The sequence below is a fragment of the Drosophila grimshawi genome, unplaced genomic scaffold, assembly GCF_018153295.1.
Source record: "Drosophila grimshawi isolate 15287-2541.00 unplaced genomic scaffold, ASM1815329v1 contig_1006, whole genome shotgun sequence".
NCBI lineage: Eukaryota > Metazoa > Arthropoda > Insecta > Diptera > Drosophilidae > Drosophila > Drosophila grimshawi.
In genome coordinates, this window is record NW_025062489.1 from 2,658,545 (window position 1) to 2,677,986 (window position 19,442).

General features: G+C 38.5%; 3 protein-coding genes across 3 annotated transcripts; 2 read left to right on the forward strand and 1 right to left on the reverse strand.

Moving 5' to 3' along the window:
- The first annotated feature begins 823 nt into the window (after positions 1 to 823).
- Positions 824 to 1,757, forward strand: LOC6564720. The gene is made up of 2 exons (XM_001991080.1): positions 824 to 1,133; positions 1,567 to 1,757. The coding sequence occupies exons 1-2, from the start codon at positions 824 to 826 to the stop codon at positions 1,755 to 1,757; spliced, it is 501 nt and encodes a 166-aa protein (XP_001991116.1).
- A 10,008-nt stretch (positions 1,758 to 11,765) lies between these two features.
- Positions 11,766 to 13,360, reverse strand: LOC6564721. The gene is made up of 4 exons (XM_001991081.2): positions 13,246 to 13,360; positions 12,257 to 12,992; positions 12,021 to 12,193; positions 11,766 to 11,946 (listed from the first exon to the last, which is right to left on the reverse strand). Exons 1-4 carry the CDS (start codon positions 13,358 to 13,360, stop codon positions 11,861 to 11,863), a joined length of 1,110 nt encoding a protein of 369 aa, XP_001991117.2. The 3' UTR covers positions 11,766 to 11,860.
- A 4,828-nt stretch (positions 13,361 to 18,188) lies between these two features.
- LOC6564722 lies at positions 18,189 to 19,116 on the forward strand. Its single transcript, XM_001991082.1, has 2 exons — positions 18,189 to 18,305; positions 18,418 to 19,116. Exons 1-2 carry the CDS (start codon positions 18,189 to 18,191, stop codon positions 19,114 to 19,116), a joined length of 816 nt encoding a protein of 271 aa, XP_001991118.1.
- The last annotated feature ends 326 nt before the right edge of the window (positions 19,117 to 19,442 follow it).

Consider the following 19,442-nt stretch of genomic DNA (forward strand, 5'->3'; position numbering starts at 1 on the left):
CATAAGTAGTTAAAGTGAAGATTGTTTTATACTCTATACGCTTTTTGAAATTCCCATATGGGGTATTTTCGACGCCATTAACTCTATGTATCATCCTGGTCAGTTTCCAAAGCAGAGCATCAGTCGGTCTCTATAAAAAACACAATCTTAAAGATGTACCCTTACAATTCGGGAAGAATTTACCTGTGCATGATATAGACCAAAAACAGAGTTTTATCAGACGGTTTCGATAAAAATTGGCAATGAACAGCAATAGCAAGAAAAATCGGATCGGTTATAAAAACACTCAACAGGTTAAATAAATTGTAAATTCAAAGAAATTCACAAAAACATAGATATTATTTTGTATCGCTTGGAATTGGATACAGAGTAGCGTAAAGTCGAGCCACCTCGACTAGTTTACACTTGTTTTCCTCATTTTTTGATTAAGCGTTGAGAATTTTTTGACGTTGCCGCCGCCGCCGCAGCCGCTGGATGCTCTGCTGATTACTCTGCTGCTGCGGCTGCTGACGCTATCATCCCAATTGGGCCAGAGTCGCGTCCATGCGCTTGAATTGTTGCCGCGGTCACCGACGCAGCAGCGACAAACGCAGACGTCGCAGCCGCGACGGTTGGCATCGGCGCAGCGGCTATAAAAAGGCAATGTTACGCAGTTTCCGAATTAAACACTTAACAACAGCGCGACGGCAGACCACGTACACCAACAGCATTACCAATACCGACACCACCACCATTCCACACTCCATTCCCACACACCCACGCACAAATGGCCCAGGACTCTAAACACAACAGATATCTAATGCTGCCTCTCGCGCTACTCATAATGCTGCTGCAACTGAGCAGAGCGGCGCCAGCAGTGAGCCTGTTGAGCAACAATGCTGCACAGCAGGAGCAGCAGGTGGCAAGAGGCGCCCGTCAGTTGGACCGCTTCAATCATCGCTTTCCGGATGGCAGCTACGAGTTTCGATTTGAACTGGATGATGGCTCGGCTCGATATGAGCGCGGTTATTTTGCATACATTAATGAGGTGAAGACTTTAATGGTTGTGGGCTACTACTCTTACCGCATGCCCGATGGACGTTACATCACTGTCTTCTACAATGCGGATCAGTTTGGCTACCGGCAAAATCAATGTGAGTAAACTCCACTCCGCTCCACAGAACTGCAAGCAATTTTTCCTTGATTAATAACATATAAAAATATATTATAATAATGACTAGATGAATAATGGGAACCTTTGGCAGAATGTGTAATTTGTGATAAATCTAAAAGTTAAGAAGCAAATTCAAATTAATAATAGTCGTCTATAGTGATTACTGAAATGAACTCAGCGCTTTTTCGAAAAAAAAAGGATTATCTAGGAAATATTACAAAGCTGTTTGAAATCTGACGGTATACGAATATTATTATAATGGGATTAGATATGCAAAAGCGGATATTAATTGTTGTTCAGCATAATTTCAATTCAATTTCATGACAGAAAGTCCAATAGCTGACAGATGAAAGCATATTCGAATAAAATAGTTGCACTATCGAAGTGACTCTTCTTTTTTTGCTCTCAAACAGCCATCACTCCTCAAGTGTATCCCGATTTGCCGCGTTCGATTGAGGTGCCTGTGACCAAAGATTCGACAACAGTGTCACCACCTAAGAAGGCAACAACGCCGCCAAAGAACCAACAGTTTTGGCAACCACCCACTGTCAGCACCACGCCCAGGCTGATGACGTACTCGTCCACTCGCAGCGGTCGCTTCTGAGATATGGTTGGCCGTAATTACTGGCTCTGTGTTTTTGCGACAACTTATATTGTATTATGATGCTTTACAAAGTGATTTTAAATCTTTTTTTTTATTTATTTTATTTAATTTTTTTTTTTTTCAATAAAAAGGAATTAAAAAATAATAAAAATTTATTAAGGCAAAGCTAAAATTATGAATTTATTATTAACGGCTGCAGTTGCTGCGGCTGTTGCTGGTTTTTTTTTATGGCTACTGGGCCAATGGGCCAAAAAGCCCTGCTGCTGGCCGCCCGTGCCACGATTTCGCGATATTTCGAAAGTCTCCATCGACGTCGACAATTCGGCAATAAATTTACCGCAAAAGCGGCTCTGGCAATAAAACATACAACTGCACAAATCTCTGCATATGTGTGCGTGTGTGCAAGGGGGTAAGTGGCAATATCGATGGCATTTATACTACATACATATACATGTATATAACTCAAATTGCTAGTAAAATTAAGGGCTCCGCCACAAATTCCAGACCCCAACTCCAGCGTCGGTGTGAACACACTAACCCAAAACTGAATGCAATCCCAAGCTGCAAGTGTGAAGGTCCATCATAAATTTACAAGTGTAGACAGTTGCCAATTGCTTGGCATGGGTTGGGTCGACCCTGCCACAATGTCTGCCGTTTAAATCCAAACGATGCTGCACATTGGAATATCTGCGTATACGGAATACCCATTATTGCACCTAAGCCAGCGATTCCATGGAATGTTGGTGGTTTTTTATCATTCCAATCTCGACGATCTTACCGTGAAAATGCCCATCTGATATGCAAAGCCATAAAATAAAATTATGAGCCCTTTAGAGCACATCGAATGATATTGTGATTGCTTGTTTAATTGCAATCTAAAGACTGCACTCAAATAAAAGAGCATTCGAGCAATCGTTAAAGCAAATTACAGTCTTGTAATTTATGTGTGTGAATATTTACAGGGAATATAACATGATATCAGCATGGATAAAGTTCAGAGATCAAATGAAAGCGACAAATTAATTAGAGAAAAATGTCCCTTTTCGGAAATATTCAAGGAATTTTGTTAACTTGCTTTCGTAGTTGCTGCTCATAACTAATGGCTGGAGGAACGTGTATTCCATATTACAAAGATCAAACATAAATTAGGATTGAATAAACTGTCTAAGCTGCGAATATCCGAATAGGAGACACTCTGTAATCAGACTGTTATCTTTGGTCTCAGTAGTGTTGAGTAGTTCCTGTACCTATTCTCATTTCAAAACTATAAAAATGATAATCGCCTAAGCTGAGAGCAGTCTCATTGTAATTAAGATTTAAATTGACAGCAAAAAAACCGAAAATGGAAATGGCCGGACCATTAAAGTTCGCTTTGTCCCTTAAGCAACATGTTAAGGCGAGTGTAAAGCCACATGTAAATGACAGCGAGTGCCACAATAAAATTAAGAAATGAAATGCTCCACAAAGGGGCGGAATCTGGTTGGATAACTCGGTCAGCAGTGGATGGCAGATGGGCACGGCTGAGGATACGACGGGGCTTTGGTCTGTGTGTCTGCGTTGCAGTTTGTTTTCGTGCGCGATTACGAACCCAAAAACTTTTCACACACAAAATGAACAAAAATTTCCGCCCTCTACAGCAAAAGGAAAAACTGTGAAAATAATCTAGGAAAAAAGTAATAATGAAACAACGGCATAAAGTGTAGCTAATCAAAAGCATTAAATTAAAATAAGAAAAGAAAAAAAAAAAAAGAAACTTGTCGAAGCCAGCGTTCAAAACTGGCTGCCACAAAAGCAACACTTGGTTCTGCTTGGCTGCTGGCATGGAAAAGGAATAAGGAAGGACCTGTCTATAGAATTGCCGGATAGTCAACCCATGACTTTGCTCGATACAAAGTCACAGTTGCATTGCAAAAGTAATGAAATCTGAGTCGTATCTGTCGCATATTGATATGCTGCAAGATGCCCTGAAAAATGTAGCTGAAATAAATAAATGTACTGTTCAAACGTTATTAATTTGACAAATATCACAGTTAAACAATTGTTTTCAGGTCGTTAACTTCTAGTCAACATTGGCTATTTGCAAACAAACAAATTGACAAACGATATTACACAACAAGGTAACCGTTGAGTAGCTGTTAAAATAACTAGCCAGATCTATTATAAAAGCACCCTTATCAATTGATCGAAATTCAAAACATTTTGAAAAACCCTTTGCTTGATTGAGTGCAAGGGTATCCCAAGGAAAAAGGCAAGCACTTAAAGTAACTTTGGAAATTGGTAAAAGCTCCTTTTGAGCTTAACACAAAACGAGGATAAGGGACACAGTGGGCCACGTGGTGGATTCACATTGGATATCCAGACGGAAGGAAGCATCTAGTCGCAATAGTTAAAATTATCAATGAAACTTTACAATCACGGCACAAGGCAAAAAAGAAGGAAAAAAAATGTAAGTTTGAAGTGGGAATTAGATTCGGGGCGGAATGTTTCCGTAAGGGGATGTAAAATGAACCAGCGCCAATGGGCTAAAAGTTCACAAAGTTGCAGTTGCACTTGCTGCTCGTACACTTTGTTAACTTTGCGCCATTTAAAGCCAGTTAAAATGCCCGACTAAACAACCATCAAGTATGTACAAGGAAGTAGAATCCAGTCAATGGCAAGATGAGCAAGAGGACTCAGACGAGCTTGAACTTTGGCAAGTTTGTGCCGTGCACACAATTAAAAACTTCGGTCTAGCGCATTCAGTTTGTACTGGACCTATGTCAAGGACTACCGAGCCTGTGCTCATTAAATGTGCATCACTACAAGGGATCGGAAAAAGGTGGTGCCTGCCAAGCATCTGCGGAAAAAAAAAACAAATAAGAACGCTGTGGTCGAGTGAGCTTGACTACGATACACCCTGAACTCTGCTGTTAAATATATTCTAGTTTTATTGGCAAATTTCTCTTTAAAAAGCTTTTCACCCAAATGTGAGTAGGTCTTCAAGTGCACACATTTCTTATGTCCAGTTTGTAATAAGCAAACAGCTATATCGACTCGGCTGTTGATCTTAATCAAGAATATATACACTTTAATGGGTCGGAGATACTTCTTTCTGCCTTTTACACACATTTGCACATAGCCACTATACCCATTTGTACCCATTTTCAATGGGTTAGGGTATATACAAAAATATTCAAATTTCCAAAGCTTTAAATTTTGACTGTTCTGTATAATCAAAACGTAATAAATATTGCAAAAGTTTAACGTGGACACAGTGGACACCGAGGACACCATGGACTTCGACTTCAGCGTCTACAAAGGAAACAGGAGCCCAAATTTAAAAAAAAAAATATAAATAAAAATAAAAATTAAAAAATAAGATAGAAAAAAACCAAAATACACAGCGCCAGGAAATGGCAGCAAAATGTTTGCATGCTGCGGTGACACGACAGCAAAAAAGGAAAAAATCTAGAAACCAGTGCCAAAGGATAAAGAATAAACAAGGCGCAAAAAAATGCCAAGCGCGTGGCGTCAGGTTGTTGGTGTGGGTGTTGAAGTGGAGGGGGTGGGGTGGGGGTGGGAGTGGGGGGAAAGCGCACAAAATAAAAAAAAAATGAAATTAAATACAAAATGCAAAAATGACTTTTAAGCAGCGAAAGTCGCGTTTAGTGCTCTCTGCCCCCTGCTTGTTTTGGCAGATTGCGGTTGGAGAAGATTGCCCCTGGATCGAAGGCGTGTCGCGCCAAGGGACAGCAAACGCTGCTGCTGACGCCACCAAGCGACAGGATGTGCCAAAAGGACATCGCTGTGACGTTATGCTTCTATGCCTGTGTATGTATGTGTGTGTGTGTGGGTATGTGTGTGTATGTGTGTGTATATACACTTCATCAGCGACCGCAGCAAAAGACTACGTTCATAAAATAAAAAAAAAACCATCAACAGAATACAAACAGAAAAATGAATGCAAACTAAGCTGTTCACATCAAGAACTGCAGGGCTGATTGCATTAAAGAATGCGTTCCAGATGGCAAAAATGGTCAAAGCAATCGAATGGACAAATTAATCGAAAAACAATAAACAGAATTAAACAAATTGAATGTTCAAATATATATTAAAATATTTCATAGCAAAAAATGGCGATGAAAAACATGCGCTATTAAAATTTTTATCTCAGTGGGAGTCAAATTCGGCGAGCAAAATATTGTATGACTGTGAATCATCTGAATAGTTTATGACTTGTATCAATACTTGAAAACTAAATCATTTGACATCATTTAAAAATATTTAAAAGCTCACACTAACTAAAAATTAAAATAGTAAAAATTAATGTGAAATTCCGATTTGGTTAATTATGAAAAATAATTAACACAGCACCCACTGAGCTTAAAAAGGGGCAACAAAATAGCATGGGCTAAACTTTAGTACAAAGGCAATTGTTAAAAACTTTTTTCAAAACGGTGCGTGTTTTGTTGATTACGGAAAATTTAGCCAAGTAGTCGCAAAATATTTACACTTAGTAGAACAAGTGGTATCAGAATAATAACATTTATATTTTTTATGTACTTTTCAAATCTCGCTCAACACAGAAAATGAAGAAGAGTGCTACATTGAAGCGACCATTGTTCACTTTCGGTTGTTCGCCAGCCCTGAAAAATCAGTGTGCAACCGACGCAGCGACAACGCGCGAGTAACACGTGGCTCTTCAGTGGCTAGGCTCGCTTGCCATTGGCGGAAAAGTTGGCGAGGCCGCAACCAGATAGAAATGGGGTCGACCACAAGTTCCACCCGCTCTTTGTCTGCCCCTTGCTCCAGCTGACAACTTGTAATGAAATTTGCCATCCAAAGTTGTCCTAAATCCCAGCTAAGCCGAGCTTCCCCAACAAAGGCGTCGCCCCTTCTGCTTGTGCCTCACAGTTTTCAACCGTAAGCTGGAAAACGATGGGACTCTTCTTCCACTAAATAGACTAGGAAGTGGCAAACTCAAGCTAACTAATAGAGTAACTCACTTTGATTACGGAAGTGGAAATTAATTATTTTACGTGAGCTATGCACACTGTGTAATAAATTTAATTGTTTCAGCGCTCACAATCTTAGTACAACAAATGGATTTAACAGTAATAAAACAATGTAAATATATATGGAGTTCATATATATATTTAAATAATCACTAAATGGTTTTTTCTCTAACATTTTATTTCATTTAAAATTTAAATGTTGCTTAATTTCAATCAAATTGACTGGTATTTGGGGAACACAATTTAATGAAACGATATTCTACTCAACAACAATACCATCTATAGAAAGTTTTTGAATGTATTCTTGATACTTTCACACAAAGTGAAAACCACAGAATTTAGTCACAAGATAAACCATACAGATTCTCTAATGGCGAATAATATTCACATTGAAAACCGCATTAGAAAAACCTAGACCAACAAAGAATTATCGATGTTCTTTTTATTGCATTACTAAAAAAAAAAAAGAAATAATAATAAAATGGAAGCCACAACCCACAGTACGATAAAGTCGCTTTTTATGACAACTAGCTAGTAACAAACTTTTGAACATCAGTAAACTACATTTTGTGAAACCACATGATAAACAGTCACAAAGAATAATCGACTTATTATAAAAGTTTTATAAAGAAAATCGTACATTTTTTACTATTATATTATTTCAGTTGTATCATATTATTTTAATTCCTAATTCTGATGCCGGTTCAAAATAAAACATTCTGACCGCAAGTGTAGGTAAATAGCCCGATATGCATAAGTAATTTCAATAACTTTATAATTTCGTTAGAATAATAAAAGGTCGGCTTTAAATTGCAAAAATAAATTTATTTTTAGAACTTACGTAATAATCGGCAAGCGACACTCATTATTTAATTATTTTAACTAACACTCAACTTCTGCCGATGTTTGCAGAATATCGGCAACAATCTATCAACCAATTTTGAAGACCGTTGTCCTAAAATTTTTGGAGATATGTGGCTTTATCGATCTTATCAATTTTTGTTTTATTTTTAATTTTATCGATTGCAGTTAGACAGTCATTTTTTAAAGTCTGAGCTTAAGCCAGTTGTGAATTAGTTAATATTACTAAAGACTAAGAACTTGAATGAGGTGTACATATGCGGTTGTAATCGTATATTTTTCCAAGCAACTCAGAACATATACTGAACCCGTTCCTAATATGCTTCCTACTATAATTAACCCCAAAATGTTTGCCTTTAAAATGGCTCTTGGATTTTAAGTGTGCCAATTGGTGGATGTCTAAGTTTATTGAGTTTTTACATTGCATACTTTCAGGAATGTATATAAATAGCTTTTAAAAAAAAGTTCACAAAAATAGTTTATTATATATTGCAGAGTATGATATTATTGTCGCATAAAGTGGATTTATTTAATTCTCCATCAGTACCACTAGTTGAGTTAACACGTGTGTTTATTTTAACATGCGATATAAATGCAATATAAAATGTTTATTAGAAATGCAATCTTACGCTGCTGACCGGGCCCATACATCAGGGCCGAACTCGTTTCGTATTTTCAGCTTATGCTTGCTTTTTACGACCCTTGTAATTATCACTTTAATGAACTTTGCCATTCTGATGGCACCCAACAAGGCAAACAATGCCGACGGGACCAGGAAGAGGTCCGATTCGGGGCAAACGGATGGCCAAGTGTTCTCGGAGGCCTTGGCAAGCTGGGCTCCTAGCGGGCGGCAAAGTGCACTAACTCCTTCATCCTTGTTGCCTTGGTTTTTATTAAGGAATAAAATTAGTGAGCGCGTGCCGAGCACGCCAAGTTGCAACTTGCACGTTGCAAGCAGCGATCCGTTGAAACCATCAGCACAAAGTAATGTGAAACGAATGGGCAAAGAAAAAAATAAAATAAAAATAGTACATATTTTCAACAGCAACAGGAAAATACTTTGGCTATCAAAGCTTAAAGGCAACGACAGCTAAAAAGCTGCGAGCGACCTGAATTTGTTTGCACCAAAAAAGTAGCAAAACAAAAAATGCTGGTAATGAAAGAAGAGAAAGGCCGAGCTGCTCCCCTTAAGTCCCGGCTAGAATCAATTACAAACATACAGCTTTAAAGAGCACACAACGATTATATTTAATCGCTCGATGAATCATGTTTCTTTAATAGCGATGATAAAACTTTATAAATGGCATTAAACCATTTGAGCACCATATGATGAATTCAATTTCTACAATTTTCACAATTTAGAATGCTGTAGTCGAGAGAGCTCGACTAGGATATACCCTGAACCAAAGACTATTAACTTTATATAGACTCCAACTAATTGATACAGACAGACAGACGGACGGGCATGGCTAGATGGACTAGGCTGATGCTGATCAAGAATATATATATATATAAATATACATATATATATATATATATCCCCTATGCGATCGAAACTACATCATTCTGTACGTTCACAATTCAACATCAATATTTAATTTATACCAAATTTTCAGAGATCGATATGATAAGCAATTAGTTAGTTTTAAAACCACTGTTTCTAAAATTCTAAAATTAATTTAATTAACTTTCTAGGCTACGGATACCAAATATGCATTTTTATAAATGGTGCCAATTCTATTAAAGTAAATGCTGTCAAAGAATGTTCCAATAAAATGTTTGTTAAAATTTGGTTTAGACAAAGATAATTCTTGCTAAAACCAAAATTATTATACAATTTATAAATGAACTCAAGTATATGTATTTTATACAATTTCCAAAATATATATACATATGCGTTGCTGTTTATTCAACAAGGCCTTGTTACACACACACTTGCTCGTGTTTATTTAAATGAGAGCAATATGATCATTGACCAACATCCCACCCACTGACGTTTATTTTAAATGGTGCCAAAATTAAATTGCTTAAATATTAAAATTCACCAGCGGTATTATGTTTTTTCGCGCCACGAAGTGATTAATCATCAAAAAAAAAAAAGAACAGATTTTTACATGGCCCGCCACCAGCAGCGACATGTGAATGTATCTGTGTATCTGTGTATCACGTGTGTATCTGTGTGCTATGTTCAGCTCAGTTCGGTTGAGTTGGGTTGGGCATATAAAATATGCAAAATATCTTGTAATGTGTTTATCACTGTGTATATTTAGCATACTCTATCTCTCTCACTCACACACTCACACACACACACACACACCTATACATGCACACATGCATTGCCAGCCAATGTTCGGTGTGGCATGTCTGTCACAAAAGGACCAGACTGCACTGTGAGTTGAGTCTGTGCACGCCAAATAAATGCATTGAATTAACAAATAGCTTTATGTTCATTTTACAAAAATTGCCTTACGCTTTACGGATTTCGCAACATTTACCAACCGACCAATGCACCTCTCACGCCACCCGACCCCTCCCCTGTTAAAGTTAACCAAAAAACAAACAAAATGGAGCGCGTCTGGGTTGAGTTCACCATAGACCCGTGCAACGGTTGGTAAAGCTCTTAGTGGATTTTCGTTAAAAATTTATAGACGCACTCGCAACGTGTAACATGTAAATATATTTTCACAGTTGTTTGCGGTTACATTTTTGCCACCAATGCGTATGTGTGTGCATATTTGGGTGGACGAATACACATAATCATAGAGGAATATTTATATTCCGTTTTTATCAACCGATTTTTATGGCATTTTCATGATAGAATAAATAATTACATATGTACCGAAAATTAAGATTTTATTTTAAATTCATTGCTGTCGACTTCTGGGCAAAACATATGTGTATATTTTAAATTGAAAAGAAAAAAAGTCTAAAATACAGATTATACAATTTACTCAATGTCATCTTGCCTTAACTAATCTGTAATACCTAAATAAATAAAATAGATAGATTCTTCCAAGCTGCGATATAAGAATCAACACTAAATAAATAATAAAAACGATGACATAATGACAATGGTAGCAACTATATTAATTTACATTTGCGAAATTATAAGATATCAAGTTTATACAAAAATACTTAGTTCGATACATATTCAAGCTATCAATTTCATACGTCATCTTAATACTTGCGACTTAAGACTGGCTGTTGAGCAAGAGAAGGCAGTAGCTCATATACACATCCTGTTTTGATTTTGTCTTGATAAACTTGAATGTGCATGCTTAACTTTAACGACAATTCCGGCGAAAAACAAAAAACACTTTAACTAGGCAATATGAATATTTTCTAAGCGTTATCTAGCAACACAATTGCCTTAAATAATAATAAGTATAACACGGGACGAAACTTTCGATTGGTGCCAGCTGCCACAGGCTGGCGAACAATGAAACTTTTTGGCTACGAAGTAAACAACCAAAGACCAAAAGACCCAAAAACTTACTCCCCGAGTGGGAATGTGCCACAGTGTTCGGCAGTGGCAGTCGGCAGTCGGCTGAAAAAGCTAGAAGCAATAAACTACAATCGAAGGAGACAACAGCAAATCCTAAGGAAATACTGCCAGAAAAAAATACTGAAATCACAAAAAAATGAATAAATAAATAAATATATATATATACATACTGCCATACATATGCAAAAATTGCAAAAGGATTGGCCAAAAGTGAAACACTTCGATATGCATCTAAATGGCATCATCAGCATTGACTGGGGCGCCAAATGCGACGATAGGGAGCAACAACAGCAACAACAGCAGCAACAAAAACAACAACAACTAAAACAAGGATACAAAACTAGGAAAGCAATCAAGGAGCGTACGATTGAGAGACAAACCAAAGCACAATCCGAAGACGAAGCCAGAAAAACAACAGAAAATGTGCAAATCATTTTGCGGGCATTACATTTTATTTGGCTTCTTTGCTGGCCTCTAAGCCAAAGTCAAACCGGAACTAAGATTGAGGCCATGCACAGTGGTTCAAGCGGTATATCATTTCTGACAACTGGCACGATGTGTTGGTTATATATTAAATTAACTTATATCAAATAAAAATACTCTGGAGCTTAAATTTTTCATGCATTTTATTAATAAATATTACGACAGACTACATTATTTAGTATTCAAAAAAAAAATATGTTGGAAAAAAATTGTTTTACGATGGGTCTCAGTGTGTGCACAATGCCATGATTTCTCCATTCTCATACGACTGGCATTGACTCGGGTGATTCTGTGGCCTTAACAGGCCCACGGGTGGGCAACACCTTCTTCAGCGCGCCGTCCTCCACTGTTTGGGAATGGGTTCGTATGTATAAGCAATGGTAATGAAGATGATAATTTAAGTTGGAACTGGAAACTCACTCTTGTACACTTTATAGCCATGCTCATCGGCTATGTAGTGAATGATGCGAATCTTTGACTTCTTTCCATCCACTGGCACCGAATAGTAGCCCTCCTGTACATTGATCAAGTCCTTGCCCACACGCTTCACGTACAGCTTCATGTAGTTGACCAGCCCATTGCTGAGTACCAATCTGAAATGGGTGGGAAGAGTGAAATGGATTGGGTAAATAGTTAAGGTCTGTGGACGAACTTACTTGTACTCCTCCTTGCCGTTGCCGTATTTAATGTGATAATTTTCCAATATATAGACTTTTTCCGCTGGCTCCCAGGACGATGTGTATGTGGGTTTTGGCGTGGTAGATGATGCCCACGGTCGTTGTGTGCTCGCCACTGGCTGCAACTCACCAAACACATAATCAAAATTTTCCTCTTCAACATCCATTTGCGGAAATACGGCCAATTGATCCTCGTATGAAGGCAATGGTGACGGTGACTTTGTTGTTGGCCTTCTTGTTGGCCTTCCTGCCGGCCTTCTTGTTGCCCTTGTTGTTGATTTTGTAGTCACAGGAATTTTTGTTGTCCTGCGTGTTGTTGTTGACTTGGGCGGTGTGGTCGCTGCCGTTGGCAGAAAATCATCGCCATCCTCGACATCAGAGGGCCAAACAACCAATTGTAATTCATAAAGGGGCTGACTGCTGCTGTTGCCAGGGCTTGACTGTCGCACGACGCTGACCGGCTTGTCGGTATCCGCTGGCTTATTAGGGCTACTGCTGCTGCTGCCTGTGCGCAGCACGTTGCAGCCATTGTCCTGCAGCTGCAACGCCTGCAGTTGCTGGTCGTCTAACGAGTCCATTGTCGCATCGAAAGTCAATTTGCAGTCAATGTGGTCCTGAGACTGTGGCTGCTTCTCCTCAAGCGTCGTTTTAATGGTGGTCAGGTCCTTGTCATGCTCGTGCTCCTGCGCCCGTGTCTGCTGCTCCTCCAATGGCGCTGCCCGTGCACAAATCACAACCAGCAAAAGGATTAGTGACAACGGCTGAGCGCCTTTCCGCCACATGGATGATTTCATTTCTGCACTAAAATTGCGTTGGGGACTCCGCTTCGATCTTGGGATTGTACTTTTGTTTGTTGTCTCTTTCTCTTTCTCTCTGTCTCTCTCTTTCTCTCTGATTCACTCTCTGCCTGTTGTGAGCAAGCGTTGTTGTGCTGTGAACAATAACAGTGCAGCTTCTTATATTTATACCCCAGAATTCCCCAGACGCAGCACGCGATGCGGGCAGCGACTGCGACTGCGACAGCGATTGCGGCAGCGATTGCGGCAGCGACTGTGGCAGTGGCAGCGACTGCACTGCTGGCATTGATTTAAGGGACAACTTTTTAAAATCGCAGGCAAACAATTTTTAACCGTTACCGTTATGCGCCAAAAGCGAGAACATCGATGACGAAGCAGAGCCGAGTTGAAACTCAGCTTAAAGGCTGCAGCTATAACAAATGCATTCTGCGAAGTTCGACTGAAGGTACTCGTGTTTATGGTGCTTAAAACTGTACCAAGCATAACGGGACCTTGTTCAAGTAATTTTATAACGATTCTTCTTCTTTTTGCACTAGTCCAAGATGTTTGGGCTATTTCCTTTTTAAGGCTAGATAAGGTGCGAAATTCGAATAAAGGTAGTCACTTTTAATCCTTTGGAAAAGTAAGGACGATAAATGGGTTTTCTTTGAATGGGATGGTTAAATATTCATATTTATTTAATATTTTATATATAGAAACCGATTAGTTGCATAAAATAATTTGGAATGGAAAGGAAAAAACACTCAAGCCTGAGGAGATAGCTAAGATCCTTGTTTACAAGGATACTGAAATGAACAACAGGCAAATATCAATTAGATTAAGTCGAACGGCATTAGCAATTGACAACATGTTAAAATTAAAAAAAACAACAACTATCAATGCAAAAAACCAACTTTAAAAAATTATTACACAGGCAGAAATCTGCAATCTATGGACTGGACTAGATAAAAATGCTACGGCATCTAAAATCCTATTTGGTTTAAGGTTACAAGTATCGAGACATCGTGTTCAACAAATTTTATCAAGTTCAAAACCAGACCCAAATACCTTATTCCAACAGGATAATGCTCCAAAACATATGTTGCGAGCCTGTCGTGGGTATTTTCGGGATAAGAATTTTAAGTTTTTACAGTGACCAACAAGATCATCCGGCCTGAATCCCATAGGAAACATGTGAGGAAACACAGTTTGAGACAGTTGAGCAGCTTTCTGTCGTTAAGGAATGGTGAGTTCGAAAAGTTGTTGAATAAATGCCAAATCGAATTTTTTAAGTTATAAATAAATCTGGAAGCAGGACATATTATTAGTTTTGTATTTGTATGCCATTTGTATATATTATTTTAATTTTAATAGGAGTGCCTTTAATCGAATTTCGCACCCTAACCTCACTTTTTTTAAAATATTTGAATAAAAAGTTTTAGGTTAGTGTTCCCAATTTCATTTCATTTTTATTTGACATGTATTCATAATTGCTAACTATTGTGGAACAAAAACATTTTAAAAATTGTGTTTTAAATTTTATAAGGGGGCAAACCAAGTGTCTTTGATCGAGTTTCGCATAGTGTATATATGTACATATATGCATCAGTTATTATTAACGTAAATTGGAAAAATTTAATTTGTCATGCTTGATTTTTCAGTAAAGTTGAGTACCAGGAACAAACTTAAAGATGAGAGTGGCACAAATTTCACTCTCTCAGCTGTTCCTTTCTGAATAGTATTTTCGAGTTAATAGGACGACTGGCTTATTGAAAAGGAAGCTCTGCTGATTCTACATTATATATAGCATATAACCAATCAAGCCTATAGGGACTTGAAAGAGGCTCAGTTGTTTTTCCCGACTTGCAAAGTTTTGACTTGTATGTGGCGCTCTAAAAAGGGTAGCGGACTTACAAGCGGCTGGATTAAATAAGAAACATATGTATTTTGAATAGGTATTAAGAATTTTCAGGAAAATAAGGGCTTGCTCGTCAGAGCAGACAGTGTCTCATCTTGTTGACTACACTCTTATCGTGATTCACGCAGGCTCGACATTAGAATTAGGATATTTGGCATTTCAATGTCTAAAACTGTGGAAAACTTTAACAGCGAACGAAATCAAGTTTATTTGTTTGTATATGAAACTGTGTGTGGCACTATTCATTCCATAAGCAGTCATAACTAATGCTAATAATAGCCTATAACTATTTGAGTTTACGCCTTCCACTCGCTATCACTTTGGTGTCATCCATTGAATACAGTTCCTCCTTTTTTCGCTTGGCCCTTCGCTTTCATTCTTTTGGTCATTTGGACATAATTTATTATAAGATTTTCATGTTGGACAGGCAGCAGCTCAAGTTACGCTTGGAACAGAAACAGCTGCTCCGTGCCGTGGGAGCAGAGGCGTCGACGACCGACCATTAAGGAAATGCTGCTATCGACGTCGACGTCGACGTCAACGTCAACGTCGATGTTGCTGGCTGTGCCGCTTAGCTTTCGTATTGTTATTGCATTTATTTTTAAAGTTTTACAACGAAGCGCTGCTGCTGACATTGCACTGTGGTCCAACGACTTCAGTCAGAAGCATTGTGCGAAAATCAAAGATTTAATACAGAGCAAGTAGTAAAAAAAAAAACAAATATATATATAAGATAAGATATGAAATTGAGCATGATTTAGACTGATGAAATTTGACCTAAAATTAAAAAATAACAACAGGCTGTTCAACGTAAGGTTGAACTGTTAAGGTTGTTCAACGTACAATAATATAACAACAAAACAATGCCTGGCATATTTTCACTCATCTTACGGGAGAGCATAAGATCAAATGTATTTTAAAAGGACAATATTTTCAATTGTTTAGTCTCTATTAACCTACACAAATATGTATTTTATAATTGTTGTTTCTATTGTAAATCAGAACAATGGCTGCACTGTGCGACGTCGCGTCGCTGCTATTGCCTGCGTCGCTAAGCTTTTGTTACTGTTATTACATCTCTTTTTGCATTTCGATGTAGTTTTGGTCGTCGTTGTTTTTGTTGTTGTTGTTATTGCAGTTTGATGTCGTTGTTCTCATGAGCCATTAAATATATTTTATGTTCAATGGTATTTTTAAATCTTACTTTTGTGCCGATTTCGGTAAACAGATACACACTCACATACTATATATAAAAAAAATAAAAAATTAAATATATATACATATACTCGTATATATATATATGTGTGTGTGTGTGTGTGTTTGGGTAACTAAAAATGTATGCATTCATTTGTTGATATTCTGTTGTGGGATCAAATATTTGCGTATCTTTTGTTGGCTCGACAAATGAACAGAAGAAAGCCACAGGCATTAGTCAACATTTCTCTGGCATTTGTGGGGGAGCCAGCATTGGCTACACATGACATTTGTGCATCCAAATGTAATTTTCAAGAAGTAAAAAACAATGTAAGGTTGCAATTTGTCACAACTTATTTGATTTATGAGCCCAGTGGCAGCAGCAGAAACACGAACAACAATCGTCCAGCTGTCAAATGAGCAAAAAACAATAATAACAACAATAACAACAACAACAAGAACAGCAACAGCAACAGCACCCATAAACTTGCACCCCGTAGGAATTGCGTGTCAGGTTCCGTTTGGTTCACCTATCCCAAAACTCAAGCCCAACCCCAACCTCAACCCCTGTCAAATGCCAATTCCGACACCAAAAACCAAAGCCCCCACAGTGCCCAGTGTGGCTGCTAATCGTCCGAAGAAACAAACTTTAAAACACAACAAATTGAAATTCTTACCCACAAAAAATCGTCATGTTAACGTCACCATTTCCGGTCCTGTCTACCAAATACGATTTTTTTGTTCTGCGGAGGGAGGGGAGGGGGCGTGACGGAGGTGTAGCATAGCGTTGCCACGTTGACGTCAAAGTGGACGTGGTTTTGGTAACGAAGTGTCGGGTCCTGGGCAATCATATGATTTTGCGTAATCTAATTTGAAGCTGTGGACCATAGCAGATTCTAGGAGCGAGACTTTAATCATGTGACTGAGGGAGATTTGTCACAGCTGCCCGGACAGCCTCAAAGGAAGCAACAAGAAAACCACTGAGTACTTAATTCCATTTACATATTTGAATATAATTGAAATTAAATTTTAGCCCACTTCACACTGTACACTCAGAAAAAGAAAGTAACTTAAAAAATAATCAAATACAGAGAGTTTATTGAGTCAGATTTGAGTCTGTGCAAAACCCGGGATTTTCCATATAGAGTAGATTTTTCTAAAGTTCAGAAGGAATATATCTAAATTCATGAGTGATTTGTACATGTTTACACTTTTTGTGGCATGGATTCTTATGACAGATCTTAAGATTCATCGAATTTAATTCGAATAAACTAAACCCAAAATGGCAGTCAGGAAATAGCAGAAAGCATATTTTCTTACTTCTTTCTGAATTTTATGAAGTATCTTTTCGTAAAATAAATGTTTTCATTTCTAATTTTTACAAGTGTATTTCTTAACAATGGAAAAATACTTGCAGAAAATAGCCTTTATAATTTTAAGAATATTTTTTCGATTATCTAAAAACCAGAAAATGTTCTTTGGGCCATTTTAATATTTAGAAATTTCAGTACTATTTTATTTTGTTGAGTGTTGAAAACGGCTTGAAATTTTCGTGCCGTGAAATTCAATTAGTCGTATTACAGAACGAATTTACAAACAAGTATTAGAAGCAGCCAAATGTATATTTGCAAGCGATTCGTTTTAATTGGGAAACACATGTGCCAAGAACTACGCATGTTTGCTGCCATTTTAAAGGCATTTTCCTTCAGCATTTGATGACATTTAACTTACATAACTAATTCCCTAAATTGTTTGGCAAGAGTCTGGAATGGCTTTTATTTTTGAACTCGATCCATGTGATTAACTATTAATTGAGTAACGCGTAATTAACAAATGAATATCAATTCCTGTTCGATGTGACACACTTTGAATGCACAGCAAGGCAGAGTCAGAATGACTGCATAAAGACTGGTTTTGGGTTAAGACCTTAAAATGCAACTGCAAGGCCATAAAGAACTGGAGCAGCGGCATATAAAAGATGCGACTCTCTGGTCAGGCAGCCAGAACTGAAAGAGCAGCAAGCATGAGAAGCTGTATGGGTTTTATCTTGGTAATCAGCGCAGTTGTCGCTGACGTATCCAAAGAGGTGATAACAACTACAGCCAGCCCGGATCAACGGCCCAAACGTCAGCTGATGACAGTAAGTGAATGAGATGAGATGCGATGAGATGCGATGAGATGAGATGAGACGAGATGAGATGCCTTGCAATTCACGTTCTTAATTAAATTCCATGAAATCGTCTTTAAAACAGGCCAATGCTGGAATAGGTATACCCATTTACTTTGATAATACGAATTCGGCAGCGCAACCAAATCAACCCATTAAGCCGGGGCAACCACTTCAACCGATTGCGGTGGTGGGCAACACGGCTAGTTTGCAGGCACCTGGATTTCTGCCAGCTTGGTCACAGAATCTGCCCATTGTGGGCACATTGATAACTAATTTACCGCTGCAGAGCCTGTCCAATATGCTAGGCGGCCTCAATCTGCCCAACATGGGCAACTTGGGCCAGCTGGGTAATCTGGCTAATCTGGGTAATTTGGGTCAGCTGGGCACTCTGCCAAATTTGGGTGGCTCCAGGCCAGGCAGTATTGGTGGCTCGGCACCACAGTCCTGCCCACTCACCCAGAAGCTCAGCTGTCGCTGCGAACCGTTGCTTTCGTTGCCAGTGCGCGAAAAGGAGTTGCAACTGGTGCAGATCCTCAAACAGAATGCTAGACACAACGAGGATGGCTCGCGGGAGCTGCGACTGGTTATCAGTGGCGGACACGTTCTCTACCAGCGGACAGATAAGGCTGACGTTAAACAGCAGGGCTACTATTCGCTGCCCTTCCAAACCGGACAATACCTGAACATCCACTACAGCATCAACCGAACAAGCTACACAATCCAAGCCGATGTGAGCAGTTCACCTCCCAGCTCCGATTTCGATGCCTGGTCGGGTGCTTAACTAGTGAGGCGAATCAAAATAATAGATTCAATTACATTGTATTTAAGCTAATCGGAATAGCCGACATTGTAACTATCCCTATAAACCTTTTTTTATACCTCACTCGCCTTTAAATTAATTATATTAAACATACATTTATTTTTATAACTCTTAAATTTTGAAGGATGCAATTGAATGTTATTAAAGAAAGTAAAGAAAGTGATTGCCGTACTTGATTAACACGTTTAAATGGCAATAGGTTAGGTAAGAATCACACACAAAGCGTTCTAGCCGCGAAGAGCGTATTAATTGATTGTCGTGAGGCTTGCAACGTATTGAAGGAGACG